We start from the raw sequence: 23,714 nt of genomic DNA on the forward strand, positions 1-23,714 counted from the left end.
ACAAGCCTCTCACAGAGTCTGTAACAAAAGTGAAACACCAATTACCTTAAAAAACTGAAGTACCTTGAAGCATTAATGAGCCCCACTGAGTGCTGTGACTGACAAAGACTCTGCAGGGACTAATTAAAGCAGTTAATTGGAGGCCAGGATTGCACAAAGCTCTAAGAGATTCCAAGGCAAAAGCAAAAGCCAGAGTCCTTTGAAAAACCTGCAGTCCCTGGCAGCATGAAGGAGCCCCCAGGGCCATTCCTGACCAAGGCTCCCCAGGGACTCCTTCCAGCAGATCCTTGAGGCCACTGAGATGTGGGCTAGGGGGGGATGCTGAGGGCAGGACCAGGGGCTGACAGTGCCCAGCCTGGCTGGGGCTGTGCCAGGAGGCCCCAGGGTCTCAGGACAAGGTGTCTCCTCATAGCCCTTGGTGGCACAGACCCTGCTGTGCCCCAGGGCACCAAGACTTGGCTTCTCTTTGTCCCCACCTGGCATCAGTGCCTCCAGTTCTCTGCTCGGCCTGGGGCCTGGGGACACTTTCTCAGTCGTGTCCCTCAGTGGGACCCATTAAAAGTCCAAAAAACTTTGGAGTTGGATTATGACTTGGAGTTCTGCAGAGGTTTCTGCAGCTCCCTCCCAGGGCCTGATGTTCAGGGCTAAGCACAAAGCCCCAGAGGTTCATTAAAGTCCTTGTGCTGTGTCTGTGCTGCTGAGCTGGGTCAGGGTCCTGGCACAGAGGGTGATGCTGGTAACCAAGCAGAGCTTCAAAAGCACATTGCTCTTGCTGAGCAGCTCTTCTCCCAGCCCAGCAGGGCTGGGGCACTGCCTGCAGCCAGCGCGGGCACAGCACAGAGGCACAGAGAGCTTCAATCAGTCAGGGCTGGGAAGGGGCTGAGAAGTGCCTGGGGCAGAATCACTGCCAGCCCTTGGCACAGGAACCTCTGGCTGCAGGACAATGCAGCTGCAGCTCCTGGAGAGATCTCCTAAAGCTGGAACATGCCAATGCCCACAGACCCTGTGAGTGCATTCTCTGCTCATCTCCTGTGCAGAGCAGCCAGGGGTGCCCAGGGCTGTCCTGCAGAGCAGGGTCCTGCAGCTCAGGACGCTGTGCTGGGCCAGGGACTCTGCTGCCTGTCAGGGACAGCTCTCAGCTGGCTGAGGAAGCTGCTCCCAGTGCTGAGGGAAAAGATCTGGGGGGAAGGATACAGCTCATAATGATTGGAAGTGTTCTCCTTGTGTGGTGAAGATGCTGCATTGTTCAGGACTGCTCCCAGCACAACAATTAACTGCAGAATATTTCCCAGCAGATTATACAGGGAGCACAGCAAGGCATGGGCTGCATAAAAGGGAAAATCCTGGTTTTTTTAATGTACTGCTCTGTGTTGCCTGGAATGGAAATTTCCCATACATATTAATCTCTCACTTCATGTTAAGAAAAATAAACAAGCTTTTCCTGAGATCTGAATAAACCAGGTAGTGACAGAAATCAGGACAGGGTCCCTTAGAGGCAGCATCAGTGCCACTTTTCCAGCCTCCTCAGGATTTCTCTGATGTTGTCATCAGAGACTGGAGAGAAAGAGCTGGCCCTGGGCAGTGCCAGTTCTGGGAGGTGTTTGCAGGGCAGAGCTGAGCCCCCAGGGCTGGACTGGGCTCTGGCAGCTCTGGCCAGGCCCATCCCTGGGCACAGGGACAGCTCCAGGACACAGAGCCCTGGGCAGGCAGTGGGGAAAAAAATGCCCCCAGGCTGTGCTGGGATATTTAAAGACCTTTCCACACCTAACTACTCCATGATTACTTTTCTTACAGGTCCTCATGCCAAGACACCACAGATGTCCAACAGCAGCTCCATCAGCCACTTCCTCCTGCTGGCACTGGCAGACACGCGGCAGCTGCAGCTCCTGCACTTCTGCCTCTTCCTGGGCATCTCCCTGGCTGCCCTCCTGGGCAACGGCCTCATCATCAGCGCCGTAGCCTGCGGCCACCACCTGCACACACCCATGTTCTTCTTCCTGCTCAACCTGGCCCTCAGCAACCTGGGCTCCATCTGCACCACTGTCCCCAAAGCCATGCACAATTCCCTCTGGGACACCAGGAACATCTCCTACACAGGATGTGCTGCTCAGCTCTTTTTCCTTCTGTTCTTCCTTGGAACAGAGCTTTCCCTCCTGACCATCATGTGCTATGACCGCTACGTGTCCATCTGCAAACCCCTGCACTACGGGACCCTCCTGGGCAGCAGAGCTTGTGCCCACATGGCAGCAGCTGCCTGGGCCAGTGCCTTTCTCAATGCTCTCATGCACACAGCCAATACATTTTCCCTACCCCTGTGCCATGGCAATGTCCTGGGCCAGTTCTTCTGTGAAATCCCACAGATCCTCAAGCTCTCCTGCTCCAAGTTTTATCTCAGGGAACTTGGGCTTCTTGTGGTTACTGGTAGTTTATCATTGTGTTGTTCTGTGTTCATTATTTTCTCCTATGTGCAAATCTTCAGGGCTGTGCTGAGGATCCCCTCTGAGCAGGGACGGCACAAAGCCTTTTCTACCTGCCTCCCTCACCTGGCCGTGGTCTCTCTGTTTGTCAGCACTGGTGTATTTGCCTACCTGCAGCCCCCCTTAAAGTCCTCCCCATCCCTGGATCTGTCCCTGTCAGTTCTGTACTCAGTGATGCCTCCAGCCCTGAACCCCCTCATCTACAGCCTGAGTAACCAGGAGCTCAAGGCTGTAGTGAGGAGACTGATGACTGGATGGTTTCAGAAACATTAAATAGCTGGCCAATTTCTGCAAATCACTTGTAATAAAAGTAATCTTTGATACTAATTGTTGGTTTCATTATAGAGGTGCTTTTTTACTTTGTTTTAGGTTTTTGAGATTGCCCACAAAAAAGTATCATTGTTTGTGCCATTTCTCATTTTGTTACTTCCACCTTCCCTGTGCCCACAAACTGTGTCAATGAGGGGTTGAACTCTTGGTGGATTTAAGGAACTAAATTATCTCCCAGCACAGTTTTCTGCAGAGATGCCCTTTTGCTGCATTCTCTGGAGCTGCAGCAGCAATGTCTGTGTGCAGAGCTGGGGCAGATCAGTGCTGGCACAGCAGCTCTGCTCCTGCTGGCCACACCATTCCTGATCCAGGCCAGGAGCCATTGGCCTTCTTGGCCACCTGGGCACACTGCTGGCTCATGTCTAGCCTGCTGTCCATCAGTCCCTGCAGGTCCCTTTCTGCCTGGCTGCTGTCCAGCCCCTCTGTCCCCAGCCTGTAGCGCTGCAGGGGTTGTTGTGGTCAAAGTGCAGGACCCAGCACTGGGACTTGTTAAACCTCACCTTGTTGGATTTGGGCCCTGGATCCAGACTACCCTGGACTCTCTGCAGAGCCCTCCTACCCTCCAGCAGATCCACACTCCTATCCAGCTTGGTGTCATCTGCAAAGATGTCCTTGGTTCCAAGGGGCCCCTCAGCGTCAAAATGTCCCTTTGGTTACACCAGGCCCTGCACTGTCACACTGGTCTCCTTGGTTCCATGGGGCCGCAAAATGTGACAATGGATTCCTTGGTTCCATGGGTCTCCACAGTGTCACAATGTTCTTGTTGGTGCCGCAGTTTCACAGTGGCCCCTTGGTTCCATGGGGCCCCATGGTGTCACAAAGGCCCCATGGTCACATGAGGTCCCACACTGTCACAATGCTCTCTGTGGTTCCACAAGTCCCCTCAGTGTCACAATGGACTCCTTGTTTCCACGAGGCCACACAGTGTCACAAGGGCCTTCCAGATTCCCTGAGGCCCCAGAGTGTCACAGTGGCCCCTTGGTTACACAAGGTCCTGCAGTGTCACAATGTCCCCTTGGTCCCATGAGGCCCCGCAGTGTCAGAAGGGCCCCTTGGTTCCCCTGGGCCCTGGACTCTCCCAATGCTCTCCTTGGTTTGGCAGTGTCACAGTGGTGAAACCCCTCGGTCACACGAGGCCCCGCAGTGTCACCATGGCCTCTGTGGTTCCACCAGGACCCAGTGTCACGGGGACTCCCTGGTTCCATTTGGCCCCAGAGCACCACAATGGAGCCCTGGTTCTATGGGGCTGCACAGTGTCACCATGGTCCTCTTAGTTCCACGAGGCCCTGCAGGGTCAAAATGGCCCCAGAGTGCCCCAATCATCACAGGATGTCAGAATCAAATAGGCTGGAAAAGACCTTTGGGATCATCAAATCCAACCAATGCCCTAATACCACCTTGTCACCCAGACCATGCCACTGAGTGCCACTGGAGAGGGACAGTGACTCTGCCACCTCCCCCCTGGCCTGCCCATTCCAATGCTCACTCACCCTTTCTGTGAAAAACTTCTTCCTCTTGTCCAGCCTAAACCTCCCCTGGCGCAGCTGAAGGCTGTGTCTTCTTGTCCTGCCCTCCAGCAGATCCACACTCACACCCAGCTTGGTGTCACCTGCAAATTTGGGGATGGTGAGCTCGATCCCCTCCCCCAGATCATCAGCGAAGATGTTAGACAGGACTGGGCCCAACACAGATCCCTGGGGACAGCGCCAGGGACTGGACACCAGCTGGGTGCAGCACCATCCCCACCCCTCTCTGGGCCCAGCCTCCAGCCAGCTCTTCCATCTCCCAGCCAGGAGGGAACCTGCCCAAGCCGTGGGCTGCAGCTTTTCCAGGGAATGCTGTCACAGACAGTGTCCAAGGCTCTGCTGAAGTCCAGATGGACACATCCACAGCCTTTCCCACACCCACAGGTGCGTTACCTGGTTATAAAAGGAGATCAGGTTGCTCAGGCAGGACTTGCCCCTCTTAAATCCACGCTGGCTGGCTCTGACCCCTCGGCCATCCTGTGGGTGCCCTGTGGTGGCTCTCAAGGTGATCTGTTCCATAACCTTGCCGGGCACCGAGGTCAGGCTGGCAGGCCTGGAGCTCCCCAGATCCTCCTTCCAGCCCTTCTTGGGGATGGGCTCCCACTGGCACCTCCAGTGCTCTGGGACCTCCCTGGTGAGCCAGGACTGATGGTAAATGATGGAAAGCAGCTTGGGGAGCTCATCCACCAGCTCCCTCATCCCCCTAGGATGGATCCCATCCCATCCACCTGTGAGCATCTGAGTGGCTCAGTAGGTCAGCAGCTGCTTTCTCCTGGATTACAGGGGCCTGTCCTGCTCCCTGTGTCCATCTACTAGCTCAGGAGAAAGCTTGTCCTGAGGACAACCTCTCCATAAAATGAAAATTGAGACATACAAGTTATTAAGTAGTTTGGCCTTTTCCTTTTCTTTAGTTACTCTAATCTCCACTTCATCCAATAAAGAGTAGAATTCCCCTTATACCACGTTTTGCTATTAACTTATTCATAGACAACTTTTTTATTATTTTTCACAGAAGTGGCCAGGTTAATCTCTAATTGAGATTTCACCTCTTTCCTTTTTTTTTTCCTACATTACCTAACAACATCCTTAAACGCTTGCTAAGTTGCCTGACCTTCTGCCCAAAGTTGATGCACCCTCTTCTTTCCCCTAAGTTCCCACAAAAGCTCCATGGGCAGCCAGGACAGTCATTTTCCTCACCAGCTCATCTTTTGCCACACTGGGATGGGCTGCTCCTTCCCCCTTAAGATAGTCTTGAACTATGTCCATCCTTCCTGGACTCCTTTGTTTTTAAGGGCTGTTTCCCATTAAAAAATCAGTACCTGGAATTGTTTGAGTTGTATTGCCCCCACTCCAGGATGAGCATCCTGATACAAGAACTTAATTGTGTTTATATCTATCACAGAACCATGTTTGTCTAAAATTAATTTTAGTATGGAAATCACTTGTGGATGCTGGACTCATTAGACACTTCTGGGATGTTGCACATAGCTCAGGGAAGAGCGTGATTGTTATTAAATTGTGTCCTGTTCATCCATGGTCTGTTGGCCATGAAGAGAAACTTTCTGTGCCTCTGAGCCTCACCAGTACCTGTTCAGGCATCTTGAACAAATGTTTATGAGCTTTTGTAAATGAATTCCTGAAGTGAAGAGCTCAAGAAAGAAGAGGCATCTGGAGCAGTAAAAATCATCAGCAACCCCCAAGTGACTGAGGATCCATCCCCATCAGGGCAGCAATGAGCAGAAATGGGCACAGCTTTGTGGCTGCCCCAGCTCTGGGATGGGCCCTGGGCCTGGAGCAGGAGCAGCTCTGGAGGGCCCCAAGGCCGGGGCTCTTGTGCTGGCCTGGGCAGATGGGATGGCAGGAGGGGCTGCAGAGCTCTCAGCACCTCAGGCAGAGGGGAGCAGGGCAGCCAGGGAACTCCTTTGGCCTTGGCCAAGCCCCTTCCCCCATGGTGGGGCTGAGTCCTGGCTGAGCTGCAGCTGCTGCTGTGCCCTTGGCAGGGGCTGAGGCCGTGGGGCAGTGCCCAGAGCAGCCTGGGCTGAGCAGAGCTGTGGGGCCAGAGCTGGCTGGGCTGTGCTGGGGAGAGGCCCTTGGTGCTGCCCAGAGCTCAGGGCAGCTGGCAGAGCTGGCAGGGAGCTGGGCTGGGCTGGGAGAGCCTGGCACAGAAACCATCAGTGTCCATCTCAGCCTGGCTGAGCGGGCAGGGGCAGGACTCAGCCCAGGCCTTGTGGGGCAGGGCCAGCGCCTGGGCAGGCATTGAAAACAGGCAAGAGCCCGAGACAGGAGGCTGCTCTGTGCCATTGGGGCATGGACAGAGCAGGGAGGGGCCCAGGACATTTGTCAGTGCCAGCCTCTGTCTGTGCCAGCCCTGGGCAGCCCTGGCTGCTGAGCCCAGCTCTGCCCTGGGCTGAGTTTGGCTGTGGCCCAGCTCCATCCTCCTGCGGGGCTCAGGGCCTGTTCCCGGCCATGGCCAGCCCTGGCCGCCTCTCTGCTGGCCCAGAGGCCGGAAGAGCCCGGGCAGGGCTGTCTGTGCAGCCCCACAGGTGCCACGGGCTCGGCAGGAGCTGGCAGAGGCTGCCCAGCAGGGAGGCCATGGGGCACAGAGCCCCAAGGCTGCCCAGGGCCCCACGGCACAGGGGCCGTTCCCAGCCGCAATGCTCCTGTCCTGGGCTGGGCTGCACAGGGGCTGTGGCACCATGGCTGGGCCAGCACAGGGCCACCGAGGGGCCACGCAGCCGCTGCCGGGGCTGGCAGCAAGGCCGGGCACAGACAAGGAATTGCTGAGCATGGCCTGCGCTGGCCAGGGCTGCCTGTGCCCAAGGCAGAGCTCAGCTGCCCTTGGGGCTGCAGGAACACTCAGGAGCCCAAAGAGCCTCCATGGCTGTGCTGGAGACCAAGGCTGGAGGAGGGAAATGCAGGGCTGCTGTGCCATGGGGAGGGCATGGAATTCCAGCACACACCTCAGCTCTCTGATGGTCCCGGCACCGTGCTGGGCCCTGTTCCAGACTGGAGCAGAGCAGATGTTGATGGCACAGGAGCCCTGCGGGGCTGGCAGGGACCTGCAGCTTGCAAGGTGCTCTGCTCTCCCTCAGCTCCTCTCTGAGAGATCCAGTCCCAGCTTGGCACCTCAGGGCACAAGTGGCACTGCCTGTTCATGGGCACACAGCTGATGTCTGCCTGGAAAGGGGCCCAGGTGTTAATACTCATACATTTCATGTTATGGAATCAAATTTTTATTATCTGGGTTACTTCAGTACTTTTAAGAAATGGCAAAGTTTTCCCACCTGGAACAGGAATTTCCTAGAAGTGTAGTGTTGGCAGGAGGAGAAATACTGACATTGCCTTCTACTTGTGTCACCAATATTCAGTTTATTATTTCCTCTCCCTCTTCCTTCAGGCGTTTCCAGCTCTCCTGTTTAAATGGCCATGTCTAAGGTCATCACTAGTCCAACTGGATTTATGTCCTTCCTGCTGCTCCCAGATTTCCTTCACCAGATGGTTTCTGGTCATTAAAGTGCCTCTCAACTGACTGGCTTCATGCTTTGAGCTTCCAGAAGTTGCCCAGTCTTTCAGAGGTTAATATAAATACCATATCAGTCAACATCCTTATTGTGCTTATATATATCAAAGAACTACCTTTTCTTATGTCTTTATCTGAAGCTGTTCCTGTACAGAAATGCCTTGGGTGTGGGGGACATGTCAGATGCTGCAGGGACATCCCAGAGAGATGAGGGAAGAGCTGTGATGGTTATTAAACTGTTCAAATGTTCAACTTGTGTTTGTTGGCAAGAAACCTTTCTGTGCCTCCGAGTGTCACCAGTCCCTGAGCCCAAAGGACACAAACCTGATGAGTTGTGGTTCCCACTGCCGGGGCACTTGTGTTGGAGGGTGCCGTGGGAGACAAGACTCATGCTATCATGATCATCAAGTCTCAGTTTATTGTGACAGATTACACAGTTTATATATGTTCATTAATTAGCTCATACATATTGCAAAAGCCAAGCTCATGATTGGTTGCTATGTGACTTGTACTGTTATTTTAAAAGTATCTTTGTGTTTGATACTTGCCTGTCCAGCTGGCCTTGCAGTTAGAAGGGCTTAGCACTTCTTTGTTCTTCTCTATCTACTTCTACATACCAAGCAGTTTCAATATCCTGCTTTCTGCACACCATCTGCTCTTCAGGGTCATGCGAACCTTGCAGCAGTCACGTAGCCCACCCTACTTGGATTAATTTTACAGCATCATGTCCCCTGTTGTACAACCATTCCTCTGCCAACCTCTCTTCAGACAAGGACAAGGAGGATGATGAGGATGAGGAGGAGGAGGACAACGAGGAAGAGGAGGAGGAGAAGAAGGATGAGGACGAGGATTAGGAGGAGAAGGATGAAGATAAGGAAAAGGATGAAGATGCAGAGGACAAGGAGGACGAGGAGGTCGAGGAGGAGGAGGAGGAGGAGGAGAAGGAGGACGACGAGGATGAGGAAGAGGACGAGGACGAGGAGGAAGAGGACGAGGAGGAGGACGAGGAGGAGGACGAGGAGGATGACGAGGACGACGAGGAGGACGACGAGGAGGACGAGGAGGAGGACGACGAAGAAAAGGTGGAAGATGAGGAGGAGGAATAGGAGGAGGAAGAGAGAGAACGAGGACAAGGAGGACGAGGAGGAGGAGGTCGAGGAGGAGGAGGAGGAGGAGGAGGAGGACGACGACGAGGACGAGGACGAGGACGAGGACGAGGACGAGGACGAGGACGAGGACGAGGAAGACGAGTAGGAGTACGAGGAGGAGGACGAAGAGGACGACAAGGACAACGAGGAGAAGGACGAGGAGGAGGACGAGGAGGAGGACGAGGAGGACGACGACGAAGAAAAGGTGGAAGATGAGGAGGAGGAATAGGAGGAGGAAGAGAGAGAACGAGGACAAGGAGTATGATGATGAGGAGGAGGAGAACGAGGAGGAAGAGGAGAATGAGAATGAGGAAGAGGAGGAGGAGGAGAACAATGACAAGGAGGATGAGGAGGGGGAGGAGAAAGAGGGGGAGCAGGAGGAGGAAGAGGAGGAGGAGGAAGATGACAAGGACTAGGGCAAGCACAAGGAAGATGAGGAGGAGGAGGAGGAGGAGGAGAATGAGGATGAGGACGACAATGAGGAGGATGAGGAGGATAAGGATGCGGAGGATAAGGAGGAGGAGGATGAGGAGTAGGACAAGGATGAGGAAAAGGACGAGGAAGAGGAGGACAAGGAGGACGAGGAGGACGAAGAGGACAAGGAGGAGGAGGATGAGGAAGACGAGGAGGAAGAAGAGGAATAGGAGGATAAAGAGGATGAGAATGAGGATGTGGAGGAGGACAAGGAGGAGGAGGACGAGGAAGACGAGGAGGAGGAGGAGGAGGAGGACGATGAGGAGGATGAGGAGGACGAGGAGGAGGACGAGGAGGATGAGGAGGAGAAGGAGGAGGACGAGGAGGAGGACGAGGAGGAGGACGAGGACAACGACAACGATGACGACGACGACGACAACGAGGACAAAGAGGAGGTGGAAGATGAGGAGGAGGAACAGGAGGAGGAAGAGAGAGAACGAGGACAAGGAGGATGATGATGAGGAGGAGGACAACGAGGAGGAAGAGGAGAATGAGGATGAGGAGGAGGAGGAGGAGGAGGAGGAGGAGGACAATGACAAGGAGGATGAGGAGGGGGAGGAGAATGAGGAGGAGCAGGAGGAGGAAGAGGAGGAGGAGGACGACAACAAGGACTAGGGCAAGCACAAGGAAGATGAGGAGGTGGAGGAGGAGGACAAGGAAGAGGAGGAGGCAGAGAAGCATGAAGAGGAGAAATAGGAGGAGGAAGAGAGAGGACAAGGACAAGGAGGATGATGAGGATGAGGAGGAGGAGGACAACGAGGAGGAGGGGGAGGAGAAGAAGGATGAGGACGAGGAGGAGAAGGATGACGATGAGAAAAAGGATGAAGATGAAGAGGACAAGGAGGAAGAGAAGGAGGAGGAGGAGGAGGAGGAGAAGGAAGATTAACAGGAGGAGGACGAGAAAAAGGAGGAGAATAAAGAGGATGAGGACAAGGATGAGGAGGACCAGGAGGAGAAGGACGAGGAGGATGAGAATGAGCAGGATGGGAAGGATGAGGAGGAGGAAGAGGAGGAGGAGGAGGAGGACGAGGACGAGGACGAGGAGGACTAGGAGGACGAGAAGGAGGACAAGGAGGACAAGGAGGAGGACAAGGAGGACGAGGAGGACGAGGATGAACAGGAGGAGGAGGAGGAGGAGGAGGATGAGGACGAGGAGGAGGAGGAGGAGGAGGACAAGGAGGACGACGAGGAGGAGGACGAGCAGGAGGACGAGGAGGAGAACGAGGAGGAGGACGAGGAGGAGGAGGAGGAGGACGACCACGACAACAATGACGACGAAGAGGAGGTAGAAGATGAGGAGGAGTAATAGGAGAAGGAAGAGAGAGAACGAGGACAAGGAGGATGATGAGGAGGAGGAGGAGAACGAGGATGAAGAGGAGAATGAGGATGAGGAGGAGGAGGAGGACAATGACAAAGAGGATGAGGATGGGGAGGAGAAAGAGGAGGAGCAGGAGGAGGAAGAGGAGGAGGAGGAAGATGAAAAGGACTAGGGCAAGCACAAGGAAGATGAGGAGGAGGAGGAGGAGGACAAGGAAGAGGAGGAAGCAGAGAAGCATGAAGAGGAGGAATAGAAGGAGGAAGAGAGAGGACAAGGACAAGGAGGATGATGAGGATGAGGAGGAGGAGGACAGCGAGGAGAAGGAGGAGGAGAAGAAGGATGAGGACGAGGACGAGGAGGAGAAGGATGAGGATGAGGAAAAGGATGAAGATGCAGAGGACAAGTAGGAGGAGGAGGAGGAGGAGAAGGAAGATGAACAGGAGGAGGAGGAGGACAAGGTGGAGAATAAACAAAAGGAGTACAAGGATGAGGAGGACCAGGAGGAGAAGGACGAGGAAGATGAGGATGAGCAGGGTGGGGAGGATAAGGAGGAGGAAGAGGAGGAAGATTAGGAGGAGGAGAAGGAGGAGAATGAGGATGAGGAGGACAATGAGGATGACGAGGATAAGGATGTGGAGGATAAGGAGGAGGAGGATGAGGAGGAGGACAAGGATGAGGAAAAGGACGAGGATGAGGAGGACGAGGAGGACAAGGAGGACAAGGAGGAGGAGGACGAGGAAGACGAGGAGGAGGAGGAGAAATAGGAGGATAAAGAGGATGAGAATGAGGATGTGGAGGAGGACAAGGAGGAGGAGGACGAGGAAGATGAGGAGGAGGAGGAGGAATAGGAGGATAAAGAGGATGAGAATGAGGATGTGGAGGAGGACAATGACGAGGATGAGGAAGACAAGGAGGAGGAGGAGGACAAGGAGGAGGACGAGGAGGAGGACAAGGAGGACGAGGAGGAGGAAGAGGAGGAGGAGGAGGACGAGGACGACGAGGAGGACAAAGACGAGGAGGAGGAAGATGAGGAGGAGGAGGAGGATGAAGACGAGGAGGACGAGGACGAGGAGGACAAGGAGGATGAGGAGGACGAGGAGGACAAGGGGAAGGAGAACGAGGAGGACGAGGAGGAGGAAGAAGAGGAGGAGGAGGGGGAAGAGGAGGAGGAGGACGATGAGGAGGAGGACGAGGAGGAGGACGAGGAGAAGGACGAGGAGGAGGACAAGGAGGACGACGAGGAGGACGATGACGAAGAGGAGGTGGAAGATGAGGAGGAATAGGAGGAGGAAGAGAGAGAACGAGGACAAGGAGGATGATGATGAGGAGGAGGAGAACGAGGAGGAAGAGGAGAATGAGGATGAGGAGGAGGAGGAGGACAATGACAAAGAGGTTGAGGATGGGGAGGAGAAAGAGGAGGAGCAGAAGGAGGAAGAGGAGGAGGAGGAAGATGACAAAGACTAGGGCAGGCACAAGGAAGATGAGGAGGAGGAGGACAAGGAAGAGGAGGAGGCAGAGAAGCATGAAGAGGAGGAATAGGAGGAGGAAGAGAGAGGACAAGGACAAGGAGGATGATGAGGATGAGGACGAGGAGGAGAAGGATGAGGATGAGGAAAAGGATGAAGATGAAGAGGACAAGGAGGAGGAGGAGGAGGAGGAGGAGAATGAAGATGAACAGGAGGAGGAGGAGGAGGACAAAGTGGAGAATAAAGAGGAGGAGGACAAGGATGAGGAGGACCAGGATGAGAAGGACGAGAAGGATGAGGATGAGCAGGATGGGGAGGACGAGGAGGAGGAAGAGGAGGAAGATGAGGAGGAGGAGAAGGAGGAGAATGAGAATAAGGAGGACAATGAGGAGGATGAGGAGGATAATGATGCAGAGGATAAGGAGGAGGAGGAGGAGGATGAGGACAAGGATGAGGAAAAGGATGAGGATGAGGAGGACAAGGAGGACGAAGAGGATAAGTAGGACAAGGAGGAGGAGGATGGGGAAGACGAGGAGGACGAGGAAGACGAGGACGAGGAGGAGGAATAGAATAAAGAGGATGAGAATGAGGATGTGGAGGAGGACAATGAGGAGGAGGAGGAGTAGGAGGAGGAGTAGGAGGAGGACGAGGAGGACGAGGAGGATGAGGAGGACGAGGAGGAGGAGGAGGAAGAGGAGGAGGACGAGGAGGACGAAGAGGAGGAGGAGGATAAGGAGGAGGACAAGGACGAGAACGTCCTCCTTGTCCTCTGTGTCTTCATCCGTTTCCTCATTCTCATCCTTCTCCTCCTCATCCTCATCCTTCTTCTCCTCCTCCTCCTCCTCGTTGTCCTCCTCCTCCTCATCCTCATCATCCTCCTTGTCCTTGTCCTCTCTCTTCCTCCTCCTATTCCTCCTCTTCATGTTTCTCTGCCTCCTCCTCTTCCTTGTCCTCCTCCTTACCCTCATCTTCCTTGTGCTTACCCTAGTCCTTGCTGTCTTCCTCCTCCTCCTCTTCCTCCTCCTGCTTCCCCTCTTTTTCCTCCCCATCCTCATCCTCCTTGTCATTGTCCTCCTCCTCCTCCTCCTCCCCTCATTCTCCTCTTCCTCCTCATTCTCCTCCTCCTCATCATCATCATCCTCCTTGTCCTCATTCTCTTTCTTCCTCCTCCTATTCCTCCTCCGCATCTTCCACCTCCTCTTCGTCGTCGTCGTCCTCGTCCTCGTCCTCCTCCTCGTCCACCTCGTCCTCCTCCTCCTTGTCCTCCTCCACATCCTCATTCTCATCCTCTTTATCCTCCTATTTCTCCTCATCCTCATCCTTTTCCCCATCCTTGTCCTCCTCCTCATCTTCCTCCTCTTTATCCTCCTCATCCTTCTCATTGTCCTCCTCATCCTCATTCTCCTCATTCTCCTCCTCCTCATCCTCCTCCTCTTCCTCCTCCTCGTCCTCCCCATCCTGCTCATCCTCATCCTTCTTGTCCTTCTCCTCCAGGTCCTCCTCATCCTTCTCCTCCTGTTTATTCTCCACCTTGTCCTCCTCCTCCTCCTGTTCATCATCCTTCTCCTCCTCCTCCTCTTCCTCCTACTTGTCCTCTGCATCTTCATCCTTTTCCTCATCCTCATCCTTCTCCTCTTCGTCCTCGTCCTCATCCTTCATCTCCTCCTCCTCCTTCTCGTTGTCCTCCTCCCCCTCATCCTCATCATCCTCCTTGTCCTTGTCCTCTCTCTTCCTCCTCCTATTCCTCCTCTTCATGCTTCTCTGCCTCCTCCTCTTCCTTGTCCTCCTCCTCCTCCTCATCTTCCTTGTGCTTGCCCTAGTCCTTCTCATCTTCCTCCTCCTCCTCTTCCTCCTCCTGCTCCTCCTCTTTCTCCTCCCCCTCCTCATCCTCTTTGTCATTGTTCTCCTCCTCCTCCTCCTCCTCATCCTCATTCTCCTCTTCCTCCTCGTCCTCCTCCTCCTTGTCCTCCTCCTTGTCCTCCTTGTCCTCCTTCTCGTCCTCCTAGTCCTCCTCCTCATCATCCTCCTCATCCTCGTCCTCGTCCTCCTCCTTGTCCTCCTCCTCGTCCTCCTCCTCGTCCTCCTCGTCCTCCTCCTCGTCCTCCTGCTCATCCTCCTCCTCATCCTCCTCGTCCTCCTCCTCCTCGTCCACCTCGTCCTCCTCGTCCTCCTCGTCCTCCTCCTCCGCGTCCACCTCGTCCTCCTCCTCCTCCTCGTCCCCCTCTTCCTCCTTGTCCTTGTCCTCGTCCTCCTACTCCTCCTCCTCGTCCTCGTCCTCGTCCTCGTCCTCGTCCTCGTCCTCGTCCTCCTCCTCCTCCTCCTCGTCCTCCTCGTCCTCCTCCTCGTCCTCATCCTCGTCCTCCTCGTCCTCCTCCTCATCCTCCTCATCCTCCTCCTCGTCCTCCTTCTCCTCCTCCTCCTCGTCTTCCTCGTCCTCCTCCTCTTTGTCCTCCTCCACATCCTCATTCTCATCCTCTTTATCCTCCTATTTCTCCTCCTCCTCCTCGTCTTCCTCGTCCTCCTCCTCCTTTTCCTCCTTGTCCTCCTTGTCCTCCTTATCCTCCTTATCCTTGTCCTTTTCCTCATCCTTGTCCTCCTCATCATCCTCCTCCTCCTTATCCTCCGCAACCTTATCCTCCTCATCCTCCTCATTGTCCTCCTCATCCTCATTCTCCTCATTCTCCTCCTCCTCATCCTCCTCCTCTTCCTCCTCCTCGTCCTCCCCATCCTGCTCATTCTCATCCTTCTCGTCCTTCTCCTCCTGGTCCTCCTCATCCTTGTCCTCCTCCTGTTTATTCTCCACCTTGTCCTCCTCCTCCTCCTGTTCATCTTTCTTTTCCTCCTCCTCCTCCTCCTCCTACTTGTCGTCTGCATCTTCATCCTTTTTCTCATCCTCATCCTTCTCCCCCTCGTCCTCGTCCTCATCCTTCTTCTCCTCCTCCTCCTCTTTGTTGTCCTCCTCCTCCTCATCCTCATCATCCTCCTTGTCCTTGTCCTCTCTCTTCCTCCTTCTATTCCTCCTCTTCATGCTTCTCTGCCTCGTCCTCTTCCTTGTCCTCCTCCTCCTCATCTTCCTTGTGCTTGCCCCAGTCCTTGTCGTCTTCCTCCTCCTCCTCTTCCTCCTCCTGCTCCTCCTCTTTCTCCTCCCCCTCCTCATCGTCCTTGTCATTGTCCTCCTCCTCCTCCTCCTCCTCCTCCTCATCCTCATTCTCCTCTTCCTCCTCGTTCTCCACCTCCTCCTCCTCATCCTCCTTGTCCTTGTTCTCTCTTCCTCCTCCTATTCCTCCTCCTCATCTTCCACCTCCTCTTCGTCGTCGTCCTCCTCGTCCTCCTCCTCGTCCTTTTCCTCGTCCTCCTCCTCATCCTCCTCATCCTCCTCCTCCTCCTCCTCGTCCTTCTCCGCCTCCTCCTCTTCCTCCTCCTCTTCCTCTTCCTTCTCCTCCTCCTCCTTATCCTCCTCCTCCTCATTTTCCTCCTCCTCCTCCTCCTCTTCCTCCTCCCTCTCCGCCTCCTCCTCCTCCTCCTCCTCCTCTGTGTGTGGTTCTCAAGATTCAATGACTCTAGGATTCCAGGAACCTGGAACTCTGGGATTCCATGGCTCTGTGACCCCATGGATGGATTCATGACTGTCTCCAAGGCCACAAGGGAACGTTGGTGCCAGCGGGAGGGGCTGCAGTGCAGGGGCACCAACAGGTGAGAGGCGACTGCAGCTGCTGCTGCTGCTGCTGCTGCTGCTGCTTCTGCTGCTGCTGCTGCTGCTGCTGCTGATGCTGCTTGTGGGGGTGCTGCTGGCAGGGGCAGTGCCCTGGTTTGGCTGAGCGTTGCCATTTCAGCCTGCGAGCTCCTGGGAGATCAGGACAGGGCCAGGACTGACCCAGGTTGGCACTGCACTTGAGGACAGACACAGAGAATGGAAAGTGCCCATGGAGTGGTTCAGAGCAGGTCTGTGGGAAGGAGGAGGGAGGGAGGATGAATCCCCTGCCCAAGGCTGCCAAGGGAAGCCTTTGGGAGGGAAAGCAAGCCTTGACCTGACACTAAGTCCTTCAAGGGCTTAGTTGCCCACGCTGAGCAGGATTTCATCGCGCAGAACTGACAGGGCCAGATCCAGGGATGGGGAGGACATCGAGGCAGGCTTCAGGTGAGCAAATTCTGCAGTGCTGACAAAGAGAGAGATTACAGCCAGGTGAGGGAGGCAGGTGGAAAAGGCTTTGTGCCGTCCCTGCTCAGAAGGGAACCTCAGCACAGCCCTGACGATCTGTACATAGGAGAAAACAAGAAGCCCAAGTTCCCTGAGGTGGGAATTGGAGCAGGAGAGCTTGAGGATCTGTGGGATTTCACAGAAGAACTGGCCCAGGGCATTGCCATGGCACAGGGGCAGGGAAAATGTATTGGCTGTGTGCATGAGAGCATTGAGAAAGCCACTGGCCCAGGCAGCTGCTGCCATGTGGGCAAAAGCTCTGCTGCCCAGGAGGGTCCCGTAGTGCAGGGGTTTGCAGATGGACATGCAGCGGTCGTAGCACATGATGGTCAGGATGGAAATCTCTGCTCCAATGAAGAGCATAAAGAAAAAGATCTGAGCAGCACATCCTGTGTAGGAGATGGTGCTGGTGTCCCAGAGGGAATTGTGCATGGCTTTGGGGACAGTGGTGCAGATGGAGCCCAGGTCACTGAGGGCCAGGTTGAGCAGGAAGAAGAACATGGGTGTGTGCAGGTGGTGGCCGCAGGCTACGGCGCTGATGATGAGGCCGTTGCCCAGGAGGGCAGCCAGGGAGATGCCCAGGAAGAGGCAGAAGTGCAGGAGCTGCAGCTGCCGCGTGTCTGCCAGTGCCAGCAGGAGGAAGTGGCTGATGGAGCTGCTGTTGGACATTTGCTGTGGCTGCACATGGGCACCTGTTCATGGAGAAAGGACAGTGAAGAATTAGAGGCGATGCCTGTAACCAAAATCAAAGTAATTTCCCATACCCCCTCACATGGAACACATATAGACAGTTTTTGTGTTCTACAATTCTGGGGTTTTCTTCATAAACACCCTTATATCAGTCCTGCTGTTCCTGGAAATCAGAAATCCTCAACATTCCTGCTGCACTCTGGGAGAAATGAGTAAGTTCTCTGTGGCAAAGTGATGAGAGGAGAGTGAGGGGAGATGCTCTGTCATTCTGACGTCTTTAGAATTTCTCTGGGCTTTAACCTTTCTCTGGGTTAGGATGATCAGCTTCCCACATTTTCCCATAAAAACCCCCAGGTACATCTGAGAGCAGATGGATCCACCACAGCCCAGCTCCACATTTGTAGTCAGGGACTCACATTGCTCATTTCACCAACCCAGAAGCATTTTCAGTCTCAGAACATTTCTGCCTCTCCCCATCAATCTTATAACTCAGAGATGCTCTAAGACAGGTTGGCACCCTGCATTGAAGCTCCCAGCTTGGACTGAAATCTCAGGGACACTTCCAAGTGTCCCTCTGATGGCACTGGATGAAGGGAGGTGCAGCTCCTTCCCTGGCTGCACTGCCAGCATTGCCCAGAGCCGGGCACTGGGGACAGCTGTGTCACCCTGAGCCAGCTGTGCCCCCTGCCAGAGCCCCCAGTGCCGGGCAGCTGCTCCCAGCCCTGTGCTCTGCAGAGGGAACTGGGCCCGGGGCTGCAGAGCTGCCCCACGGCTCTGCTGCAGCTCTGCCTGCACAGGAGGGGCTGCACGCCTTGGAGCCCCGGCCCTGAGGGCAGAGGCTTGGCTGGGGCACAGGAGGGAGGGGGCTTGTGCAGAGGGAGGGGCTGCACTGGAGGGGATCCTCTGGATATCTCTAAACTCTCCCTGCCTCAGCATTTCTGGGTTTTGTTTTCTCTCCTTCCCTGATCTTCTCTCTGCTTCCGGGAGATTTTCCTCCTGCAGGTGTTTCCCTGTGCCTGATCTCTCCCTGTCAGCACTCCCAGACCCCAAATCTCTGTGCCCTCTCCTTGGCCTGACAGAACCCTGCCTGTTTGCAGGGCACGGGCTGGGGGCAGGTTCTGTTTGCAGCTGGGAGAGAGGACAGCTCAGACTGAGCCTGATGGCTCCAGCAAAGGTGATGCTGGTGCTGTCCATGGGCAGAGTGGCTGAAAGCACATTAGGGATCTCCTGTGAACCTACTGATCACTAAAAGTAACAGTTCAGACGTCTCATGCACTTGTCAATATTCATAATCAACCTTTAATATTTATCCTTCTTTCCCTGCCATTCTTCAATAGTAGACAGCTGACTACAAATTCTTAGGAAATTTCCAAATTTTTATCAAAATCCTTGTCTTGGAAATATTCTATGACTAATCAGAAGCCCTCAGCATGTCAGAGCTTCATGAGCATTTCACCTTCCCTGCACCAGAAACACTCAGTACTCACAGGGTCTGTGGGCATTGGCATGTTCCAGCTTTAGGAGATCTCTCCAGGAGCTGCAGCTGCATTGTCCTGCAGCCAGAGGTTCCTGTGCCAAGGGCTGGCAGTGATTCTGCCCCGGGCACTTCTCAGCCTCTTCCCAGCCCTGACTGATTGAAGCTCTCTGTGCCTCTGTGCTGTGCCTGGGCTGGCTGCAGGCAGTGCCCCAGCCCTGCTGGGCTGGGAGAAGAGCCGCTCAGCAAGAGAAATGTGCTTTTGAAGCTCTGCTTGATTACCAGGATCTCCCTCTGTGCCAGGAGCCCGGCCCAGCTCAGCAGCACAGACACAGCACAAGGACTTTAATGACCCTCTGGGGCTTTGTGCTCAGGCCCTGAACATCAGGCCCTGAGAGGGAGCTGCAGAAACCTCTCCAGAACTCCAAGTCAGAATCCAACTCCAAAGTTTCTTGGACTTTTAATGGGTCCCACTGAGAGACACGACTGAGAAAGTGTCCCCAGGCCCCAGGCAGAGCAGAGAACTGGAGGCACTGATGCCAGGTGGGGACAAAGAGAAGCCAAGTCTTGTTGCCCTGGGGCACAGCAGTGTCTGTGCCACCAAGGGCTGTGAGGAGACACCTTGTCCTGAGGCCCTGGGGCCTCCTGGCACAGCCCCAGCCAGGCTGGGCACTGTCAGCCCCTGCTCCTGCCCTCTGCATCCCCCCCCAGCCCACATCCCAGTGGCCTCAAGGATCTGCTGGAAGGAGTCCCTGGGGAGCCTTGGTCAGGAATGGCCCTGCGGGCTCCTTCATGCTCCCAGGGACTGCAGGTTTTTCAAAGGTCTTTGGGTTTGGCTTTTGCCTTGGAGTCTCTGAGAGCTTTGTGCAATCCTGGCCTCCAATTATCTGCTTTAATTAGTCCCTGGAGAGGCTTTGTCAGGAACAACACTCAGTGGGGCGCATTAATGCTTCAAGATACTCAGTTCTTTAAGGAACTTGGCTTTCCCTTTTGATACAGACTCTGTGAGAAGTTTGTGCAATCATGGCCCCAATTATCTGCTTTAATGAGTCCCTGGAGAGCTTTCTACTGACACTCAGTGAGGTTCATTAATACTTTGAGATACTCACCATTTTTCAGGTACTTTGGATTTTCCTTTCCACACTGAGAGGTTTTTGTGCCATTTTGAGTCTCTGAGCGGGTTTTTATGCCATCCTGGCCTCTAATTCTCTTCTCCAAGGAGTCCATGAGGAGCCTGTGTTGGGCATGGACCTCAGTGGGTCCCATTAATGCTTTGAGACACTTTGAGGTTTTCTTCTGACTTTGACTCCTGGAAAGTTTGTGCAATCTCCTCTCAGGGCTCGAGGTTCCAGGTCTCAGCTCCAAATGCACCATGAGGCTCATTAGGATCAAGCAAGTCCTGACAAACCATGGGTCTTCCTTGATTTCTCTCTGCTCTAGTGCAGTTCATCAGGAAGTCTCTGTAGTGGTTTTGGTTCATCAGTTTCAGGTTTCTCAGCCAATGCATCAATTAGTGTGGTGTGTTCAGTGTTGGCTAATTACCAGTGCACTGACTAGAATATAGTTACTCATTTCCTGCTGTAAGATAGAATTAGGAGAAAGGCAAAGTAGGCTCAAAGTTAAGGAGTATAGAGAAAAGTTTGTTATAAGTAACTAAAAAAAAGAGAATAATAATTACAACAAAACATTCAGAACACTTCCCTTCTCCATACAACATTTTCTTACTTACTAACTATGTTAAGGGGCAAAACCTAAAATTTTCCATCAGTTTTCCAACTGTAGAATAGTCTTTCTTCAGTTCACTTAGGGAGAGAAGTTTCTCTCGTTAATGTTATGGAGACTTCTCTACAAGAAAACAATTATCTCATGGCTTTTCATTTCCAGAAATAGCAGCTGCCTGGAGAAATCTGCAATCATGAAGTCCCTCCCATTTTTTCACAGCTTTTCCCACAGCTGTGTTTATGGGCCATGTCAACTTATGCAGTATTGGTTTAAAGATGAGCTATTTAAGACCAAAGGTTCTCTTCATCTATTTCCAAAATCATCTTCAGCTCTGGGAACAGAGGTCTTCTTCTCTCCCTGAGGGCACAGGGTCTCATGACTCTGTACTCTTTGTCTGTTCAAACCTCTTATGGGATCACAGCTACTGCAACATTTGCTTACTTTAGCATGGAGGCCTTTGCTGAACAAGTCACCTCCCCATACTTTTCAATGCATTATAGGGAAAAAGAGAGTCTGATGTATCAATGAAATCCTTCTCCATAGCTTTAGCAGAGGATTCCAGCCCCAAGATCAAGGCATCTCCTCATCCCTCCCATCTGGATCTCAACTTCCTCTTCCCTGCCCTCGGTGTGTTCATGTTGCTCCTCTGTGCGCCTGCCCTGTGTCCTTTTCTCTCACTGGAGGGAGGATGGCAGCACTGGCAGAGTCAATATCTCCCTGGGGCCTGCAGATGGTTATGTAACACTGGCCAGGCTTGGTGGCCAATTCTTATTTTGGCCATGGGCCTTGGACATGAAGACCATTTCTATTCCATAGGAATGAAGGAACATACCTCAATATTTTGGGGGCAGATGAGAGGTGACCACCAGAGGCAAAGGCCAGACGCAGCGCCCCGATTTTGTTCTGAGAGAACCCCTTGAATATGGGGAATGTATTAGGCACTGTCAGTTTTGGCAATGGGCATCTGAAATGCCAGACAGTTCTTTTCCGAAAGAGAGCACTAGGCCCCATGCTCCAGGAGCTGATGAGAGGCAGCCCTTGACATTCCAACATCAGCCAGACATCTCAGGAGGCCCCTGGCAGGCCAAGCCAGCCAGACCTGGTCCATGTTCCCTCAGTTCCATGGGGCCCCACAGTGTCCCAATGGTCCCTTGCTTCTAGGAGGCCCTGAGGTGTCACAATGCCCCCTTGGTGACACAAGCTCCTGAAGGGTCTCCATGGTTCCATCAGGCCCCACAGAGTCATAATGGTCTCTGGGTCCATGAAGCCCCACGGTGTCATCATGGCCCCTTGGTTCCATGGGTTCCAGTGGTGCCACAATGATCCCCTTGGTTCCATGAGGTGCCCACAGTGTCACAGTGATCTCCATGGGAAGGAAAGAACTGAGCCCCAGTGTGGCAGGGGCAGCCACCAGAGGCCAAGGCCAGCCAGCCTTGATGGTACGGGCACTTTGCCTGGGAGCAACCCTTGGATATAGGGAAATTGGGAGGTGGAACCCCAATTCCAGCCATTTCTGTGTAGATTAGAAGGAGGGCTCTTTTCCATAGGAAGGAAAGCCCAGAGCCCCAGTGTTTCAAATGCAGGTGAGAGGCAGCCCCCAAGGGGACAAAGGCAGCCAGACCTGTCTCGCCTGACTGGTTTCACTTGGAAGCACTCCTTGGATGTACGGAGTTTTGGAGGTGGAATTCCAGTTTTGGCCATGAGAGGATGAATGATTTTTTTTTCCTGTAGGAAAGAGAAGTACGAAGTTTAAGTGTTCTGGAAGAAGATGAGAGGTGGCCACCATTAGGCCAAGCCATCCAGACCTGTCTCTCCTGGTACCTTTCGTCTAGGGGCTATCCTTGTACACAGGGCATTTTGGAGATGGAATCTCAGTTTTGTCTGTGGGTGCCTGGACAGGAAGAAGAGTTCTTTTCATTAGGAAGGAAAGCATAGAGCCGCAGTGTTTCAGAGACAGATGAGTGCCAGCCCTCAGGAAGCCAAGGCCATCCAGACTTGTCAGTCCTGGCAGCTTTTATCTGGGAGCTATGCTTGGATACAGGGAATTCTGGAGGCAGATGCCCAGTTTTGGCCATAGGTGCCTGGTTGAGAAAGAAAAGAAAAGCACATGATTCCAGTGTTTGAAATGCAGATGAGAGGTGGCCCCTAGGTGACCAAGGCAGCTAGAGCTGTCTCTCCTGGCAGATTTCATCTGGGAACAATCTTTGCAATATAAGGAAATTTGGAGAAGGAATCCCAATTTCGGCCATGGCCCATGGAGGAGAAGGAGAGTTCTCTCCCATAGGAAGGAAAGCCCAGAGCCCCAGGGCTTCAGGGCAGGTGAGAAGCAGCCCTCGACATGCCAAGGTGGCCAGGTGGTCCCCAGGAGGCCCAGCCAGCCAGACCTGGTCCGTGTTCCCTTGGTTTGGTGGTGATGCCTTGAGAGGCTGCCTAGAACAGAGCCAGGCAGTGTTAAAGGAATAAAGCAGGTATTTATTAAAAGGCCTTCAAGGGATGCACCTTGGGCAGTACAAGAGCCTGGCCCTGGCTCCATCCTAGATGGAGCCCAGGTCACGAGTTTTCACTGGGGCAAACAGGGAGATTTGGTCTGGCAGGATGTGTAAAACAATCTCCTGTAATATCTACCTGTTCTCACACAGAGCACTTGGCTGCAGGGACACATTCCCATCATTCCTGCCCAGGTTTCAGGATTCAAACACTGCTGTCCTTCCCAGGAGCTGTTCCTTCAGCTGCCTCGGGAGGGCCTTTTGGCCTCTGGAGCCACACTCTGGCTCCATTATTAGCACTGCTGGATCCAAACCCTTTATCTCCACCAACAGCAGTGATTTGAGGTGGATCTCCTTTTTTCCCAATTGTTTTAAACACAATGTCAATAATTGTGCTACCCTGTCATGGGTTTGAATAATCCAATCTTGTTCACTGTCCTTTAACCAAATTACTGCATTTACCCCTTGATAATCTCCATCAGTTCCTCCTCCCATGACATGAGCACTTTGCAAGGCCAAGCTCCAGTGAGCAGTTACCAAACCAAAGTGTCCTGGAGGACTCTGGATTCCTGTTCCTGTATTGTTAACTCTCCTTTGCTTCTGATTTATCCTGACTAATTCCAGTGCATGAAGGTCCAGCCCTGCAGCCTCTGGGTTGGCCCTGCCAGGGCCATCACACCCAGAACAATTTCCCAGGCAGTCCCAGTCTCACTGCCCAGGGCTGTATTTGCACATTGGGAGCAGCCGTGCACAGCCAGGGGGTTTCCATTTCCCCAGGGGCCATTGTTAAGGGCATGGAGCACATCTGGAGATGGGTTCTCCATGGGGACAGGTTCCCAGATCCTCATTCTTCAACTGCTCTTTTAACAACCCCTTCACCCGTTC

General features: G+C 53.7%; 3 protein-coding genes across 3 annotated transcripts in view; 2 read left to right on the top strand and 1 right to left on the bottom strand.

Annotated features, from left to right (window-relative positions):
- LOC144247141 (uncharacterized) overlaps positions 1 to 23,714 on the bottom strand; it is a gene marked incomplete at its 5' end in the record, with an annotated part of 238,215 nt that overhangs the window by 157,600 nt on the left and 56,901 nt on the right. The window lies entirely within an intron of this gene.
- The window catches only part of LOC144247136 (uncharacterized), a 147,298-nt gene that overhangs the window by 75,598 nt on the left and 47,986 nt on the right, over positions 1 to 23,714 (top strand). The window lies entirely within an intron of this gene.
- Positions 1,818 to 2,750, top strand: LOC144247131 (olfactory receptor 14J1-like). The gene has a single exon (XM_077786727.1). The coding sequence runs from the start codon at positions 1,818 to 1,820 to the stop codon at positions 2,748 to 2,750; it is 933 nt and encodes a 310-aa protein (XP_077642853.1).

The sequence above is a fragment of the Lonchura striata genome, chromosome 15 (genome assembly GCF_046129695.1).
Source record: "Lonchura striata isolate bLonStr1 chromosome 15, bLonStr1.mat, whole genome shotgun sequence".
Taxonomy (NCBI): Eukaryota; Metazoa; Chordata; class Aves; order Passeriformes; family Estrildidae; genus Lonchura; species Lonchura striata.

Coding starts and splice junctions, on each gene's coding strand:
- LOC144247131 (XM_077786727.1), top strand. CDS start 1,818: ATGTCCAACAGCAGCTCCATCAGCCACTTCCTCCTGCTGGCACTGGCA.